Source organism: Castor canadensis, chromosome 2 (genome assembly GCF_047511655.1).
Source record: "Castor canadensis chromosome 2, mCasCan1.hap1v2, whole genome shotgun sequence".
Classification (NCBI taxonomy): Eukaryota; Metazoa; Chordata; class Mammalia; order Rodentia; family Castoridae; genus Castor; species Castor canadensis.
Genome location: NC_133387.1, coordinates 165636801 through 165654146, shown reverse-complemented (window position 1 = coordinate 165654146; position 17346 = coordinate 165636801). Strand labels below are relative to the sequence as shown.

General features: G+C 42.3%; 1 protein-coding gene across 5 annotated transcripts in view; it reads left to right on the top strand.

The window, feature by feature from the left end:
• Positions 1-17346, top strand: part of LOC109676529 (neurotrimin) — a 926115-nt gene that overhangs the window by 256999 nt on the left and 651770 nt on the right. The window contains exon 2 of one of the 5 annotated variants that reach the window (XM_074066323.1): positions 12858-12978. The exons of the other annotated variants lie outside the window; for them this stretch is intronic. Coding sequence (XP_073922424.1) covers positions 12900-12978 — 79 coding nt within the window. The 5' untranslated portion in view covers positions 12858-12899. The remainder of the gene's footprint in view (positions 1-12857; positions 12979-17346) is intronic. 5 annotated transcript variants of the gene reach the window in all.

Here is a 17346-nt window from a genome sequence, read left to right as displayed (position 1 = left end):
CATCGGAGAGATCTATTTTGGGAGCCCTCAACTTCTAATACAAGGAAAAATAAGCAATGAAAAACAATTGAGGGGTGATCAATCAGACATTAGGCCACAAAGTCTGGTAGGAAGTTTTCTATGCTTGATCAGTGTAATTGCCAGATTTCTGGACTCCATAAATAATGCCCATTTAATAAGTGATAAAAGTCAGCTTTGCAGTAATAAAAACTTTCTCAATTCATATAGTTTCTGAACAATAGGACTAGAATAGAAATTCATACCTGATTTTTTACTACACTGTGCCGAGTGAAAAAATATTACTGTCCCATACATTTTGGGAGAAAACAAGAACCAATATGTGCTCCTTACAAACAAAGGTTTTTGAATCCAATAAAATGATGGTTTTCAAACTTATTTTAAGTAATTTCATTCAGGCATGCATTATATCCTAAATACAGTTTGGATCTCGTACTTTTGGTACTATATTCTTACTAAACCCCCATACACCTCTGTAGAACACCAACATACCTTAAGTATTCACACTATGAAAGGAAATGTGGATAGTGAATGCAAAGTCACCCCACTTACCCCTCACTATACTTGGTAAGTGGTGTGAGAATATAGAGTCACATATGTTGCACAACTCTCATCTCTCCTGGATATCTTCTTCAGGAAGATTCATGGTGCCTGTGTTTCCGAGGTTGGAACCCAAGGCCTCAAACATGCTAGGCGCCACTGAGACTCATCCATAGCCTCTCATGATCTGCTTCTTATGGTACATCCAGAGAGAGGACATAAAGGGATAGAAATCACCCTAGGTCATGTGGATTGGAATGTAAAGTATAAAAACCTATCAAGTAACAAAATATGAGCCAGAGAGGAGCCCCATGTCACCCCCTGATGTTGTGCTCAACATTGTGGACATAAGTTACTGTGTGGTGATAGGTAGGCCATGTTACAACCACACGTGTTCAGATAAGCACTGCCACTCAAGGTGTAATGTTGTCAAAATTTTTCAGATCAAGCAGTTCCTTTCCCTAAATCTTAAGTAATAATGATAGTAATTAAAACACTGTGCATGACACCAATTGATGGTAAGTACAGGATTTACTTAAATCAATTAAATTTCAAATTCATTGCTTTGATAACCATATGCAAGTATAGGGTCGAGGGGGTATGTGGGATTTCCAGAAACCATGCATTAGCTGTTTGTCTATGTTGGAGTGGAAGAGTGAGAATAAGTAGTGAATAGGATAAGAAGTGGTGAGAAAATTCCCAAGCCCTTTTCAGTACCGGGAGAGTGCTCCATCATTCATAATCCTGAAATGCATCGACCGATAATTACCTTAATCACTAGAGAAACATGGCTGGAATGTACTGAAAGAAGCCATAAAACTCATTACAAGATAACAAGATTCTATCTGTTCTCTGATGTCACACTAGAGCAGCATAAGGTCAAAGAGTTAATCACCTCGTTCAGTAGAAGCACCATAGATAAGAAACTGTGCGTGCGTGCATGTGGTTTAAATCTTCCTAGATTCCAGGGCCAGAGTAATGGTGGCCACTGGGTGAAAGGAATATGATAGTCTATAAATAATCAGTCATTTTATGCTTTTCTTTTTTAATTTGTGGAGTAAAATCTTCTGCACTATGGTTAATTGTTAAGCAGGCTTGCTGAGCAAAGTTGGTGTTTCCCAGATAGAAGCCCTCCTTACATTATAATGTATGAAACTCCAGTGTTCTTGACAATGGGTCAACCAGAGAAGAGACTGTGGCCCTAGAATCTGAGCAGACAGTCTTCTTTCTATCGGCCTGATGAAATAAACCACAGATAGGTAGTCACTATTAGTCACTATTCTTACCTCTTCAGGCTTTCTGATGACAAAACAAGGTCCAGAGAGGCATAGCTCTGTCCAAAGTCACATGAGTTGTTTGTGGTACAGCAAGAACCAGAGACAGCACAGGCTGTCATTTCACTTACAGGCGACATTCTCTGCTAGGGAAAGCCAGAAGCAAACCTCCTTTCTTGAAGATGAAGTATCTGTGTATCTTCAGTGATACTAAATACAGGTCCTCCTAAATGTAGGGGTCACATTCTTATGGCTGTGTTAGTCAAGAGGTATAGTCTTAGAGATTACAGCTGGCCCAGGACCCATGGTGGCTTCTTCATTTTTGTCCTCAGTGATGGTGGTGGACCACATCCATCTTCTCTCTAGGCCTCTATTCCGATGGTGCTCCTGACTGTTCTCCATAGCCTCTGAGAACCCAATCTTTCCTTCAAATCTAAGCTTCCCTAGATTCCAAATAAATAATAAAAAACACAAGCATGGTGCACACACTTTTAGTCCAGAAATTCAGGAATTTAATGCAAGAGGATTATGTGAGCCCAGACATTTTAAGCCAGGCTGGGCAATATAGTATGATCCCATCTCAAAACAAACATACAAAACCCCAAAAAACAGCAAAATTACCAAGACCATCAAAAGTATGTTTATGAAATAAAATGAGACTATGTGCGTGACTCATGAAAAGCTCCCAATAACAGTCATCATCACCACCCATATGAGAACCTCAACACCTGTGTTAGTGTTGAGGGGTATAAAAGGAAGAGTAATTGGTTGTTTTATATCATTGGCATGGCCTTACTAGAGGGGGTAAGTTTGAACTGCAATAGAAAAGAATACTTCATTTTCCAAAAACATAAATTACTAGGGAGTTCTATTATTTAATTTCAAGGAAATAAAGAGAAACCACTGTGCCTTATCCTTTTTGGGGTGATAAATGAGTTATTGTTTGGAGATGGGGTGACTCCACTGCCAAGTCCAAATGTTTGCAGGCGTTTAGATACTATTAATCATCAATAAAGTGCATGCAAATTTAATCTACTGATCAGGACTCCTAGGTTTTTGTTTGCTTCTTGTTTTTTGGTGCATGTGACTTACAAATCTATAGATGAGAAGGATCAAGAGTGCTATCATTTTTTAGTTGGCTGAACAAGAAGCCCTAATTCCTGGTTTTTGCCACTGCCAACTTCTCTAGAAAGTATTTTCTTTAAGTTTGCTTTGTAAAAACAATTCAAATTAAGCTTCCCACATATGCATTTAAGAGGATTTACTTTGATAGATACTGTGTAAGTGGTTATTGTAAATTAATCCTCAATAAATATGTTTTTAATAATCATTTGGTTTTCATCTAATGCTCAGCAACCACCATGTAAATTCTATTCATGTTTAGCTAGTTGAAAAACAAGTTGAATAAAGATTGACCAGTTATTAAAAATACTTATGGAAAACTAACGACTTGTAACTATCGTCACTGAAATCAATTGGACATAGCAACAGTGAATTTTAAATGAGATTTCCTGGCAGATGCTGTTGAATAAAGCTTATTTACTGATGTTGGTAGGTTTCTTGGATATACATTCAACTTGGGACTAGTAAATTTAAATTTTTGCTTCCTTGGCTAGGGATAAGAAAAGAGAACATAAAAGACAAAATGGAGTCCACTAGGACAGGATGCTTAGTTCAGCTCATCAGCTGTGCTGTTTTGAGAAGGTCAGTACCCAAAGCAGCTAAGGGTGGCTTCCAGTAGAGCTTGGCCTTTGTCCTAGAAGCTGGTACTCTTCCATCAGAATCCTTACGAGTTTGGATGCAGGGATGGGGCCCTACCCCCAGATTGTAGATCTGTGAGTAATCTGTTGACCCTGGACTAAGGACCACCTTGCTAACATCAGTGTCCTCCCTTGTAAAATGAGACTATGAAAGACCATGTACCTTGCAAGGTTCCATTAGGATTAGCCGTAATAAGAAGAGATATGAAAGGACACGGTGTAGCACATGGATAGAGAGGTTATTACTGTGATGATTCTTCAATTAGAAGGGCCTGAGATAATACCCTGCAGTCCCTGGTGGGGGCTCCTTGGCAGCCAGATGTATTTGTTAGGCATATTTATATCTAGAGACTGCTCACACTCCTATAGGTCACAAACTAGAACCAAACAAGATGGTGCTCCAGTTGTTCTAGTGCCCGGACCCAGGCCCACATAAGTGATAGATAAGAGGCTCCAGGTTCACCTCCCCAAGCACTCAGCCCACTCTTGCTGTTGATCTTTTTGGAAGCTTGCCCCCCAGCAGTGTTGTGAAATATGTAGAGGCAAAACTAGGGACAGATAGCAGTGGACCCACCCTAGTCTGAAAAGTGCAGAGCAGGGCCTGGAGGTGGGGAGCCTGGAGGCCATCTTTTACTTCTTCACAGTGACTCTTGTGGGGTCAGAAATGTGGGGCTAGGAGCTCTAGAGTATGACTTGGTCCAGCATTTCCTCCTTGGCTGCTGGGTGGCCTGAAGGGCAGAGGGAACCAGACCCTCTGCCTTGATAAGAAGCAAGCGAAAGAGAGAACATGGATACCATGTATTTTCTCCTTGGTGCAATGAGCAGGAATCTGAACCTGTTGAGAGACTCCCAACACTCTGATCATGGAGGTCTTGGCACAGGTAACAGCTGGTGGCCCCTTGCCTTCAGGCAACCACTTGGAATGCAACCTGTGCTATTGCTGAGTGCCTTCATCTTTTACTGCCCTGCAGACTGTTCACTGGAGCAACCTTACTACCAACCTCCTAAAAAATCCCCATAAAACCCATAGATCATAGGCTGCAGCTCTGCCCTCACCAGCCTACATGAGGAGCTGCCACAGTTACTCCCCAGGCACTGGAGGACACAGGCCTCAGTCACTAGGTACCCATGATGCAGCCTGTGTGGACCACACAATCAGTCCCAGAAGGAAGGAGAAGGCAAGAAAGATGAAAGAGCCCTCTTAGTCTACCTTTTCTCTTCTTCCCTTCATTTTCTGAAGGTGTTCCTTCTCTCTTTTTCTCCCCCTCCCTTTGATATTTTTAGTCTTGTTCATCTCCCTCCACCTACTGTCTCTCTTAAGCCTCAAGAAACAAATGCAGGATGTTGCAAAGGCAATTTGACAGTTGTCCCTGCTCCCACTTGGGGACTGGCCTCAGCCAGAGGGCCCTCAGGAAGACTCCAGCCTGGCTGAATGCAGCTGTGGGGAAAGTCTCTGATGAATTTCAAAACCTGCCTTTGCTTTGGCTGTGATCAACAGTCACAGCAGGGCCTCTGTGTTTTACTACACGAACAAGTTTAGAGGGAGGGAAAGAGTGAATGCAGGCCTCACCCTCCTTCCTTCCCCTGCTCCAGCCATGTGGCTGAGTGCAGGACACACAGAAACACATCTGCCTCTGTTCCTTGAGCAGGTCCTGCTCAGAAAGAGAAGTCCTGAACAAGTGCCCTGCAATCAGCACATAGCCTATTTCAGCTGCCCCTCATGCTCACCTGTGCAAAGCACCAGGCAAGCTCTTTAGCACATGGGAGGATGGGGCCAGCCCTTCGCTCCTCCTTGAGTGTCCTGGTTAGAGCGCAGGGCATTCACAAGTGTGCAGTCCTGGAGGACTTCAGGAAGAGAATACAGAAAGGGAACCTCCCAGACCACTGCTAGAAGAGCTTGGCCTCTCTGGCCCTTTCCTATGCTATTCTTGGAAGTGACTGGTGGGATGACTGAGGTTCTTGGTGACATGTTGCTGAAAGAGGTATGTGAACTACACAATTCTATGGCAGTCAAAACTCTGATTATCTTATGTTGTTACAACCTCCAGGTTTATCAAATAGGCAGATGGGTGTTCATAGAAAGTGTTTGGCAAATATTTGTTAATTAAGCATAGGATTCGTTCCCCTCTATCTGCAACAGCAAAACATCCTAAGCAGTTCATTTATTGATTGATTCAACAGACATATACCAGGCAGAGGACCGTTCTGGTGATGGTAATAGGTAAGAAGGCCTCCCTCCTGTTCACAGGAAGTAGTTTGGTGAGATCAAGGGATTAGAATTTTATTTTGAAGAATCTTCTGGCTGTAGGAGAGGTAGAAAAGGGGAATACTGTCATCCTTTACTTTGGGCTGTGGAGGCTCCTTTCAAAATAAGCTTCGACACAAGGAGCAGTCCTAGAATGCCAGGGGAAACCCAGGTGGACCTCCTTTCTCTCTGGCAGGAAGGAGGTAAGGGAGCCTCACAACCATAAAAACTGCATCTCAGCAAATAATTCTTCTACCCTGGACCATTTTTCTTTCCAAGAGCTGTGGGGACTGTCTAATGCAGGGTTTCTGAAAGTCTGGTCCCAGACCAGCAACAACAGCATCACACAGAGACTCAGAAATGAAAAATCTCAGGCCACACTGCAAACCTACTGATTCAGAAATGCTGGCCCTGGTCAGGCATGGTGGTATACTCCTGTAATCCCTGATAGCCAAATGGTACAAGTAGGAGTATTGTAGTTTGAGGCCAGTTAAGGGAAAGTTAGTGATCTGAACATCAAATCAGAAAGCAAGAGGACTGGGGTGTGACTCAAGTAATAGAGTACTTGCTAGCAAGCTTAAGGCCCTGAGTTCTATTCCCAGTACCAAAAAGAGGAAGAGGAAGAAGAAAAAGAAGAAGGAGAAGCAGGAAGGGAAGAGGAGGGAGAAAGAAGAAACAGTAGTGCATGTCCTTAAACTGAGCACCTGTGTTTTAACCAGCCCTCTGGTGGCAGCCCATCAGTTCACAAATCTGTCGACCTGTTGGAATCACTGATAGAGATTTTAGAAATGCAGTACAGATGCCTGGCCCCTACTCCTATGAATTCTGACTGGGTTGGATGTAGCCTGCACATGGAGATTTTTCAAATCTTCTGAGAGGATTCTAATGTGGAGTCAAAATTGAGAGCTACTATTAGTTAGTTGTCTATTAATCAGCTATTAAAAAAAGGTGCCCTTGTCCTAACCCTACCCTAGGACTTGGCTACTATTCTTTTTGTTTTCTGGAATTTTTAGCAATTTCCAGACACTTACCAAGTCATTAAGGAACAGACACTAATTAGTAGAATCTAAACTGTACCCTTCACCTTCCTCAGAGACACCTCACAGAAAAACAGAGAGCAGGAAGGAAGGCAAGGTCAATGATACTTCCTGAGGCTTCCAGAAACACAGAGAAGTGGCTGGCTTAGTGGTTTTTGTGCAGATGGCTGCTTTCGGCCACTTGACTGTCAGAGACACAGAGGAGAGGCTGGTCCCTGGAGGCAGTTAGTGGGCTGGGAGGATAGCCTCTGCTTGGCTCAGATTCCCCCTTTCACCTTCCTACTTAGTAGAAGAGAAAGAAGGGCAGGGCTGGAAGGACAGTAGAGAGTCCTAGATTTTTAGCAAATTTTTCTGTTGAGTTGCAAACATCAATAAATATGCTCACTGGAAAAAAAAAAAAAGCTGTGTGTGTGGCAATGGAGAAAAAAAAGTCCTCAAAAGAATTCTGGTCTCCCTCGGGAGCCTCAGAGAAGCAGAGCAGTGGTTTCCTCCGATGGAGCTCCAACCAAGTCCACAGGCCCTCTTGATATCTGCCCCACTCCACAGTTGCATGTGTGGCCAATCTTCTGGGAGTCCTCCTCCTTCAACCTAGGAAAAAACACGGAGGAAAACAAGAGACAGACAGTGTGGATTCTCCTCTGCCCCTCTGTTATTTCCAGAAGCATTCCCCAACTTCTAGCCAAGCCAGCTACTTCCTGGGGCTTCAATGTTCCCCAACAGTGGAGTGTGAGTGCCAGGCCCCTGTCCAGGAAAGGTAGAAGACGATGCACATCAACAGTGCTCCACATGTGGAAAGGCACCAAATAGAAAGTGGGAGGTTCCATTCCTCATTCACTCCATCTCACTGTCTTTTTATTATTATATTAATTATTATTATTATTTTGCTTTTAAAGAAATAAGATCTTTTAAATCTCTTTTTATTAATGTACATTAATTGTACAAAGGGGTTTCATTGTGATATTTCTGTATATACATGTACTGTATTTTAATCGAAGTTACCCCTTTATTACTCTTTTTTAATCCCCTCCCTTTTAAAAGGATGTTTAACATGTTTCAACATTCTGTTTCCATACCTGTATATGAAGCACTTAGATCATATTCACCTCGGCATTTGCCCTTTCACCTTTCTCCTGGTTCTTACTCCCAAACAGTCCCCCGACTCATTTTATATTCATATCATTCATTTTTTTGTGTGTATTTTCCAGATTTTGCAGATGATAGAGAACATGTAATATTTATTTTTCTCAGTCTGGTTTATTTCGCTTAACACAATGATCTCCAGTTCTACCCATTTTCCTACAAATGACACATTCCTTTTTCCTTATGGCTGAATGATACTCATGTATATATGACATATATACATATCACATTTTCTTTATCCATTCATCAGTTGATGGCTACCTAGCAACCCCTCAGCCTTTTCAAACACCTGCCTAAAATTAATTGTACTTTTAGATGGCCTAACTTCATTTATCCATTGAAAGAGAGCCAGAGCAACTGTCTCTTCTTTTCTTCCCAGCACTCCAGAACAGGGCTGGGGTGTCATACTTCTAATCAAGTGAATAACTGTAGGTACTGAGGAGCCACTCTCTCTCCCACCCGTGCATTGGTGGATGGGCGTGTTGACATCAGCCTTTTGGGATGCTAAGGAGAGGAAAGTGGAGACTCAGTCACCATAAACCATGTCACAGAGCTGGCCTCGCAGACCACAGCAATGTGGATATGGGGCCAAGGCTCTCGTTGGTAGGTTCTCAGATTCCCAGTTTGGACAGAAGTAGGTATGGATGGGGAGGAAAGGACACTGCCTAGTCCTGGGCCTGAACCTCCATTTTTATTCTTTTATTTTATTCAAGGCCCAAAGGTAAAGACAATGTTTAAGGAGAGCTAGTCTTAGCCCAAGTCTGGACCTGTCTTTTAATTGTCAACACAGATACCGTGTCTGGAGAAAGCACTTGAAGTACTGGAATCTGTCTATTTCAAATTTCAAATTTGCCTGAGTCTTACATGCTGTAAGAGCCACCAAGGGTATCAGTATCATTGCTGCCCTCAGAAGCAGAGGAGTGGTCCTGGCTCTGGAAGAGGTGTGTGTGTTTGTGTGTGTGTGTGTGTGTGTTTGTGTTGAGGGGGTGAGGATTGTTAATAGAGCTTTTCTTGATACTCAGTGTTAACATGAAGAAAGGAGAACCAGAGGAGATGCTCTTCAGCTGAAGTCATTTTTGAACAGTTGGGCTGTCACCACTTGTGGTTTTAAGATGAACCTTTAAGAGAGCCAAAAAGTCACTGAAATGGGTCAAACTTGTAGTGCCTCGAATGGAGACTGAAGGTCAGGTTGGCGCAGTCCCCATCTGCAGAGTCAGCTCCCATCTGGGGTTCCGAGTCCTTCAGACAACCAAACATCTGAGGCCAGCCTTAGATTGGGGGGCAGGTCAGTGGGGAATTCCACTGCAGAATGGCTTCTGTGAAAGATTTGAAGAGGAAAGCCAGCTTCCCTTTGCTGTGGAGGGCTGTAGGGTAGAAAGTAGTCAACAGATTTTTAATGCAGCATTTCAGCAGGGAGCTGTTCACACAGTCCAGCCTTTTCTTTGAAGTGTTCCCTGATAGTCGACACCTAATCCCAGAGTTTTTAATTTAGATTTTTCTCAGCACCCATGGAAACTACCTGTCCTCTGTCCTCTCATAGCCTTGTATCTTGCTCTGCTTGTCAGTGTGATGCTACATTATATTTCATTGTCTCATCACGTGATTTCTCCTCTGAAATGTAAGAAGACAGGGGTCACATCTTTCATCTCTATAGCCCCAGTGCTATCACAGTATATCACAGTATGTATAGATCCATAATCCCTTATCTGCAATTCCAAATTCACAAAGGTCTGAAAACCTAAAGCTTTCTTATAACTCACTTTGCAGCAAACCTAGGCTAGGTATTGTCAAGGTTACAAAAAGTTAAAATGAAATAGTAGAATAGAAACAGCAGTTTGTAATAGGTGGCGAAATGGAAGGAGGGCTAACGGGGTGGAGCAAGAGCAAGCTTTGCGTTGGAACCATATTAGTAAGTATTGTGTCACTATAACAAAATACCTGGCACAGGAGACCTATGAGGTAAAGAGAGGTTTGTTTTGACTCACAGTTCTGGAAGTTTAAGACCAAGACTGAACAGCCTCATTAATTTGGTCGCTGGTGAGGGTGGCATGTCATGGTGGGAACAGATGTTGAAGTGGGTGCCTACATATGGAGCCAAGAAACAGAGAAAGACTGAGAACCAGGGTCTCATGTTCCACATGTAGGTCAAGTCCTTCAGGACTTCCTGTGAGCCCACCTCTTAAAGGTCCACAGCACCTGTCTATAGCACCACTCTGGGGACCATCACATGGGCCTTTGTGGGACATTCCACATCCAAACTCTAGCAGCTATGAAGGGAAGAGAAAGATAGGATGACACATTCTGAGGGGAGCTTTGTGTAGATCCTGGAGACCAAGCATTGATTCTGGGGAAATAAGACTTCTACAGAAAGAGGGTGGGTACGGTGGCCAAAGTAGAACCACATTTATGGCTTTCTGAGTATTTTCCCAACTTATTATAGATGTATCACTTTCTTCCAAAGAAGTCTTCAAATTCTCCCAGGCCTGGGATTTTAGTTCCACTTCATTCATTCTTTCTACTATGCACAGAAAATATAATCATCTCTCAGAATTCTCCTGTTCTGTAACAAATAATCCTGGAATTTACACACAGATTATTGTTAAGAACATTTTTTTGAATGAGTGAAAACTTACAGGTGATGATTGTTTTGAAATTAATAAACTTTGTTTATTAGAACAGTTTTAGGTTCTAACATTTCTAAGCAGGAAAGATAGATGCCTGTCCTCACTCACACAGCCACCCAGCCACCAACATGCTGTAGTAGGGTGGTATCTTTTATAATGGCTGAGCCTGAGTTAACAGGTTGTGATTTGAACGCCCATTTGTCCTTATGCCATCTCTGATTTAAGAGTAACAATGAATTGAGGCACAACAGTTCAAGTCTCTTGGTCTACTGAGAAATTTTCCCAACTGCAAAGCTACAGAGCAGAGATGGAGCAGAATTACAGGCTTCCAAAGGTGCAAACAGTGTGAAGGCAGAGAGATCACCCTGTGCGACATAAGGAAACTTTCAGGCAAACATACTAAAAATGGAAAATGACCTATGAGATCAGTGTCGTCCCTTGGGGTCCTAGTGAGGGAAGTAACATAGGCACAGGAGCTTCTGATTCCTCCTTAGCTGGGGGAAAAAAACTACACACCTTTCTCCAGTTCCCAGGGGCCACAGAGGCCAAGCACTCCCTTTGTCAATGAATATGGTCCCAAAGACAGCTTGGTCACATCAAGCACTTCGACTTATTTGCACTTTAAACTTTACCAAGCACATTCAAGGATTGCTGCAGTATTATAACATCTTACTGGTTTAAACAGGGTTTGTGGACTCTCCCTCCTTATAAAGGAGGAAGCTGCAGGGGGTGAAGCCCTGGCTTCTCATATTAGGTGAAGATTAGAGTCAACCCTGATCCCTGATTCTGATTTGGAAAATTCCCAGCCCACTTTTCCTTTTGGGTATGTAGGGCCAGACATTAACTTCAGAGTCTTCTGGTCATGACCTATGATAAAACCAAATCAATTATTTTTAATTTGATATCTATAACAAGAACAATGAAACAAAACCGGTTTTCAGAAGTAAAGTGTTTAAGTTTATGTGTAGGAAGGAATTTTTCTGTGTCAAATAATTTTGGGAAAAGCTTAAGCCTAGTTCTTCACCTTAATCCTCTTCCAAGTCCTTGATACACAAACATGGTTGTAAATCTCCCGGAGGAAAAAGAGATGCCACATTTCCCAAACATACGTGGTGAGAATTGCCTGCTTGGCAGAGCATGGTGAGTGGAAAACTCTAGGGAATGCAGAATCATCACTGACTGAGGGGGCTAGTGGTCACTTTTCTGCTCAGGACTCAGCCCTGGGCCAAGGGTCTTAGAGAAGGTGAGAGAAGGTAGAAGCCCGAAATTTCTAGGAAGATGCTAAGTAGAATTGAGTTATTTAGATACAACAACAAGATCCTGGCCAGCCACTGAAATCTATTTTGAAATACAGAAGCATACGTGGTGGGGTGAGGTGAGGGGGTAACTCTTGAAAATAGAAGGCGCAGAGTCCATGTTTCCTGCCGCTGAGGAAAACTGAGTCAGAGCTGTGGGGAACTTGCTTTGTGAAAAAAGGGCGCTTTGGGGACCAGAAGCCAGGCAAGATGTGCACTCAGTGTCCTTAGAAGGAGGGGAATAATGGTCTCAGAAAAACGTTCTCCTGGATCTTGTATGGCCCAGATTGGATCCTGCCTGAGGCAGGGGACTGAACAATATAGCCCATACAGGTGGTACACTGGCCTTTGAGCCTTGCAATAATAAGCATTTGGGGACAAGCATCTCTGAAGGTGAGCAGTATGGATGCTCCCTGACAGACAGGAGAATAGAGACCTTGGGTGAGTTCATTTGAAGCTGAATGAAGAGGCGGGGTAAGGGAGAAGGAGAAGACACAAGAAAGACCCAGAGTCTCAATGACTTGAAAAAGTTCCAGAGCCACCAGACGGAAGGTCACCCTGCCTGTGGGGAGCTGTCTGCCCCTCTCCTCCTGAGTAGCTATGCCAGCCTTGACCCTGGGTCTCTGCCGCCTTTTCTCTGCCTGTGAGAAAAGAGACAGGCCACAACCTCAGTGCCCAAGTCCATCTGAGAGTCATCCTTGATTGCTGCAGTCTGTTCATCCCCCCCTGGCTTCCTTCTGACCTTTCTTCCACGAAGGAAGGCGGGTGTCTTGCAAAATCCTGAGTTTCATTAAATATAGAAAGGTAGGAAGAAAAAATAATATTCATTCATTGTTACAGTTTCAAAGTCAGAAGCTGGCCTTGATTTCAAAGAACTTGTGTGTAATGTGATGCGTGTCTTTTCTTCTGTCTCTCTTTTTATAGGTAAGTGACATTTCATTCTGCTCATCCCCAAGGCAAAGTTGGATGTTTTTAAAGTGGAAAAAAATGAGTGGAAAAAGAAACGGGGAAGGTGGGAAGAGGTGGAAGTCGAGGGTCAGCACAGGTAGGTGCCCACTCCATTCTTTGTTTTTTTGCACAGACTACGGGGGCCTTTCCCCTAGAACCAGTGGCAATTCCTTTCTCCAGGACTGGAGTTCAAGGTCATGGCTATGGTGTTTGTGATGGCCATCTCTTTGCTCTTTGAAAGGGACCGGTAGCAGGCTGGCTGGGTTGTTTGAGGAGATAGTTTCCTAGTGCAGTTGCAAGTGGGAATGCTTAGGGACTATGTGTCCCAAGACTCTGCTGTGCACAGGTGCCAGAGAAAGGTCAGGTAACAATGTGGAAAATTAGGAACTTGGAAGACTGAAGTGTCTGCTATGAAAGGCTTGTAAATGGTATAGAGATTTCTGTACAAAAAGGAGGATGTGGGGAAACCGAGAGCTGCTTTATAAGAGTTGTTTACTTAATTTTAAGGTCTATTTCATTACTGCCAATGTATTTTCTATCCCCACTTGATCACCAAAGCTGAAACACCTCTGATTTTCTCTTTAGCATGGAGCACAGTTGTTCCTAATATACCTGCAGGCTAATTTGTCATTATAATCTCTGGACCTCTTCTCAGTCACTCACAAAAGGCACAGTGACGTTCCAGGCCAGTGGGAATTTTCCACTGTTGTGGAACCCAATTGCTTTCTCCTAAGATTGAAGGGGATAAGTTTCTTTGTCGATGATTCACTGATATAATTGACTGGTGGCTCTGTCCCACACTGATTCTTTATTTTCTTTGAGAGAAAAATGTAAGACATCCTATTTAATAGTCTATAAATCTAGAATGAGAACATAAAACTCAATTCAATTAAAAATATCTAAAATATGCAGTCCTATCTGATGCCCAATTAAGGGAGGATGGGTTGGTAGGAAAGAAAGAACTGAACAAACAACTTCAATATATATCAAAGACCTCAAAGGAAACAATCTGAAAAGGGACACATTTGTAGACCTTGGAAATTTTAGGAAAAAGTAAAAATATGAGAATTTGGGAAAATAATTTTTTTGTTCTTTGTAGGTGGAGGAGATTGAATTAGGGGCCTTATGCATGCTAAGCAAGTACTCTACAACTGAGCCAGGAATTTGTTATTAAAAGTGTTTATTACCATTTCTAAAATTGAAATACACAGATACTCTTAAATCCTTTCCTTGTTATCGACAGAAAGAAAAAAAAATAGTCTGAAACCCAGCTGGGAAACTGGGAAAAGTGTCATTGTGTATGGAAAATTATGGAACATCTCTTTTCTTGATGGCCTATCCCAACCCCATGGTATTTTGTCATATTTTTTCTAAAAGACACTGTGAATTGTGCTATGTTTTCCTGGCTATGGGCATACTTAGAAAGTCTTGATATTCTTGTTGCATGATGGGGAAATTTAAACTGGATCCCAACCCATGCAGGGGCTCTGCCTTACCCTGCTTTGAAAATGAAGAAACCTTGTAACCAGTATTGTGCCTGGTAGGCTGATTTGAAGATGGGGTTCATATCCACAGGCTCTCTGTATCTTCTTTGTCACAATCAAGGTTGATTAAATCCTTGACTTAGTGGGAAAATTCAGAGTTTAAAAAATATATACACAGAATAAGGGTTGTAGCATAATTCCTTGCCTGATATTCTGCCATTTCTGCATAGGGTGAGAGTTGGGAGGATGGAGAAAGGGAAGTCTGCTCTTTGGGGTCCTTTGGACACCATAGCCTGCCTTGTCAGCCCTAAGGCAGGAGACAGGAGTCTCAGCTTATTATGATGGATGAAGTCAATGTCTCAGAATTTCCTATTAATAAGGAGGTAATAGAGTATATGTTAATATTACAAGAAAAATCTCTAAAGAGCATAGAAGTACATGGGATATATTTGAATATTTTTAAAGCACAATTCTCAGAACCATGAGAATAGAATTCTATTTGCACCTACCTCGTAAACAACACGTCCCCAGCATTACCGTGCTTGTGGAATATGAGGACAGGGGCAGAGTTTACACACACACCCATCTGTGCACAGACACTTGCACATGCTCTCACATGTGCATGTTTATTTTTAGATGCATAATCACAGAGCTGTGATTTTGTCTTTGAAAGGTGACAAGAAGCCAAGACATTTTTCAGAATCAGATGTGTCCTCTCAGAATTGGTTCTGTTTCATCTGTCCCTTCACTCCAAACACCTCGCCCAAGACTCTATTTAACTTTTCAGCATTGCTGAAATCCATTCATCTGGAATCCTTGGAATCCATCGATCCGACCATCTTCCCAGATTCAGTACCCCAGGTTGGCACAGTTCATGATTCTGGGTCCAGCATTGATCTTTCTCCATTCTTCTCTCCAGTTCAGGTCCCTGTGACGTTCCTTGATCACTATGTCTGTTTGTACCAATCCCCCACTGGACTGAGGGCCTGGCTGTCTGATGAAGTTTGTCATTCTTAGGTTCTGGCCTCTCTGGGTTTTAGAAGGCAGCAGTGACCTTGAGAGGAATGTATGCAGGAACTTCTAGAAGAGACCAAAATAAAGAAATATGTCATCTTCCCACAACAAGCTAAGGCTTGTGGTACCCCTTGCAAATCCTGCTTCACTGCTGCAATACTATGATGTGCAAGCAGAATTTTGTTACATTTCTTTAAGACCCACCCCGACTAGGTTTCAGACACTTTGTTACCCACCACACACAAAGATACACACACACACACACACAAACACACACACACAATCCTATGAGATCAGTTTTATTGTCCTGTTTTTACAAACAAGGAAATCAAGGCTTAAGGAGATGAGATAATTTACCCAAGGTCACCTGACCTTTAAGAATGAATTTGAACTTGTGACTGTTTGACTATAATATTCATGCTTTGAACTGGTTATGGACTATCTAGACATCTAGAATTGTAGAGTAATGAGGAAGGAAAGTCTTTAAACCACAGTAATCTTTCTTTTTTTCTGGTTCTGTAGATCATCCAAACTCTTGGCTACATAGGTATTCTCTGAACAGAGCTCTAGGGGATCCAGTACAAATAGATAAAAGATAACTGGACCCAGACTCAGATGTCTTTATCTGTCATTAATTCACTGCATCTTCAGGCAACTTATTACTGAGTCTTTTACATGATGGCAAAGGCATATCAAGTATAATTCTTCATAAGCTTAATCAGAGAGCAAATAGAAAATACAACCTTTGAAAGGATGTTCAATGACTTGTAACCATTATCACTACCTGGAAAATTCCTCTCGGCCTGGCCTTCCAAATCCCTAAATGCAGTTCTTGATTTCTCTGATGAAGTCTAGAATTTTTGCCAAAGCAAGGAACAGTTCTTGGCAGCTTTCTGAATCTTCACTTCCTTTCAATACCAGGCCTAGTGGAGAGCAAAATTAGCCTGCCAATCACTCAGAAACGTGTGGGCCCCAGGAAATTAAATTCCCCCTCTCTCCAGCTGTCTACCCCCAACTGCCAGGTACCAATCAAATATGCTTACCACATGTTTCTGTTACCCTGTCTCTTCTTCCTATGGATTAACTTGATAATTTTAGCAAAACAAACCAAATACATTTGAAATATAGTTCATTATCCCCAAAGTCAAAAGGTTATAGAATGCAGTTGGTAAGATGTCTACTGTTCCCTTTCATCATTCTTTTGGATTTCAACATTTTCTTTTTCCAGCAACATTTAAAAGCTACCCTTGTCTTTCTGTTAACGATCCTTTAATGTCAGACAGAAATAAGAGAAGGTTGTGGCTCAGAGAAGTTAACAAAAGGGACTAGGACCAATCAACAGATCCTTATGTGTGGATGACCTTGAACTCCTGAAACGGATGATCTTCATGAATCCATTTAGCAGTAAGACAGAACTCATGCAAATGCTTCTTGCAGACCTTCGGTGGGTACAGGATGACCTATAACAAAAATTCCCTCTAAATGCTTCCTGTGTCTGTCAGTGACATTCACCCCTTCCATTCTGTCCCTCAGGGAAATTAATAAGGGATCTTTGCTAAAGATTGACAACTGGAGCAGCTGCCTTGTCTTACCTATCCTTTCCATACCTCCTCTCTGGAGAGAGTTCTCTTAATCCTGACATTTTTCCAGCCATTCAGAGAAAACTTTTTTGTATGGCAGGGAGAAAGATATCTGGGGTAGAGTAACTGATGTAATGTGAAAAGCCAAGTAGAGATTCCCATGGCAAGTAATGGATAAAGAGCTTTATCCAAACTCCGTGGTCACTGTTGTAAGTTAAACTATGTCCTTCCAGAATTTTTATGCTAAAATTCTAACCACCAGGACTTCAGAATGTAGCTGTATTTGAAGGCAAGACCCTTAAAATGGTCATTAGTTAAGCAAAGGACATACAGCTTCACCCTGACCCAATGACTGGTGTCCTTAAAGGAAGAGAATAGGATATGAAG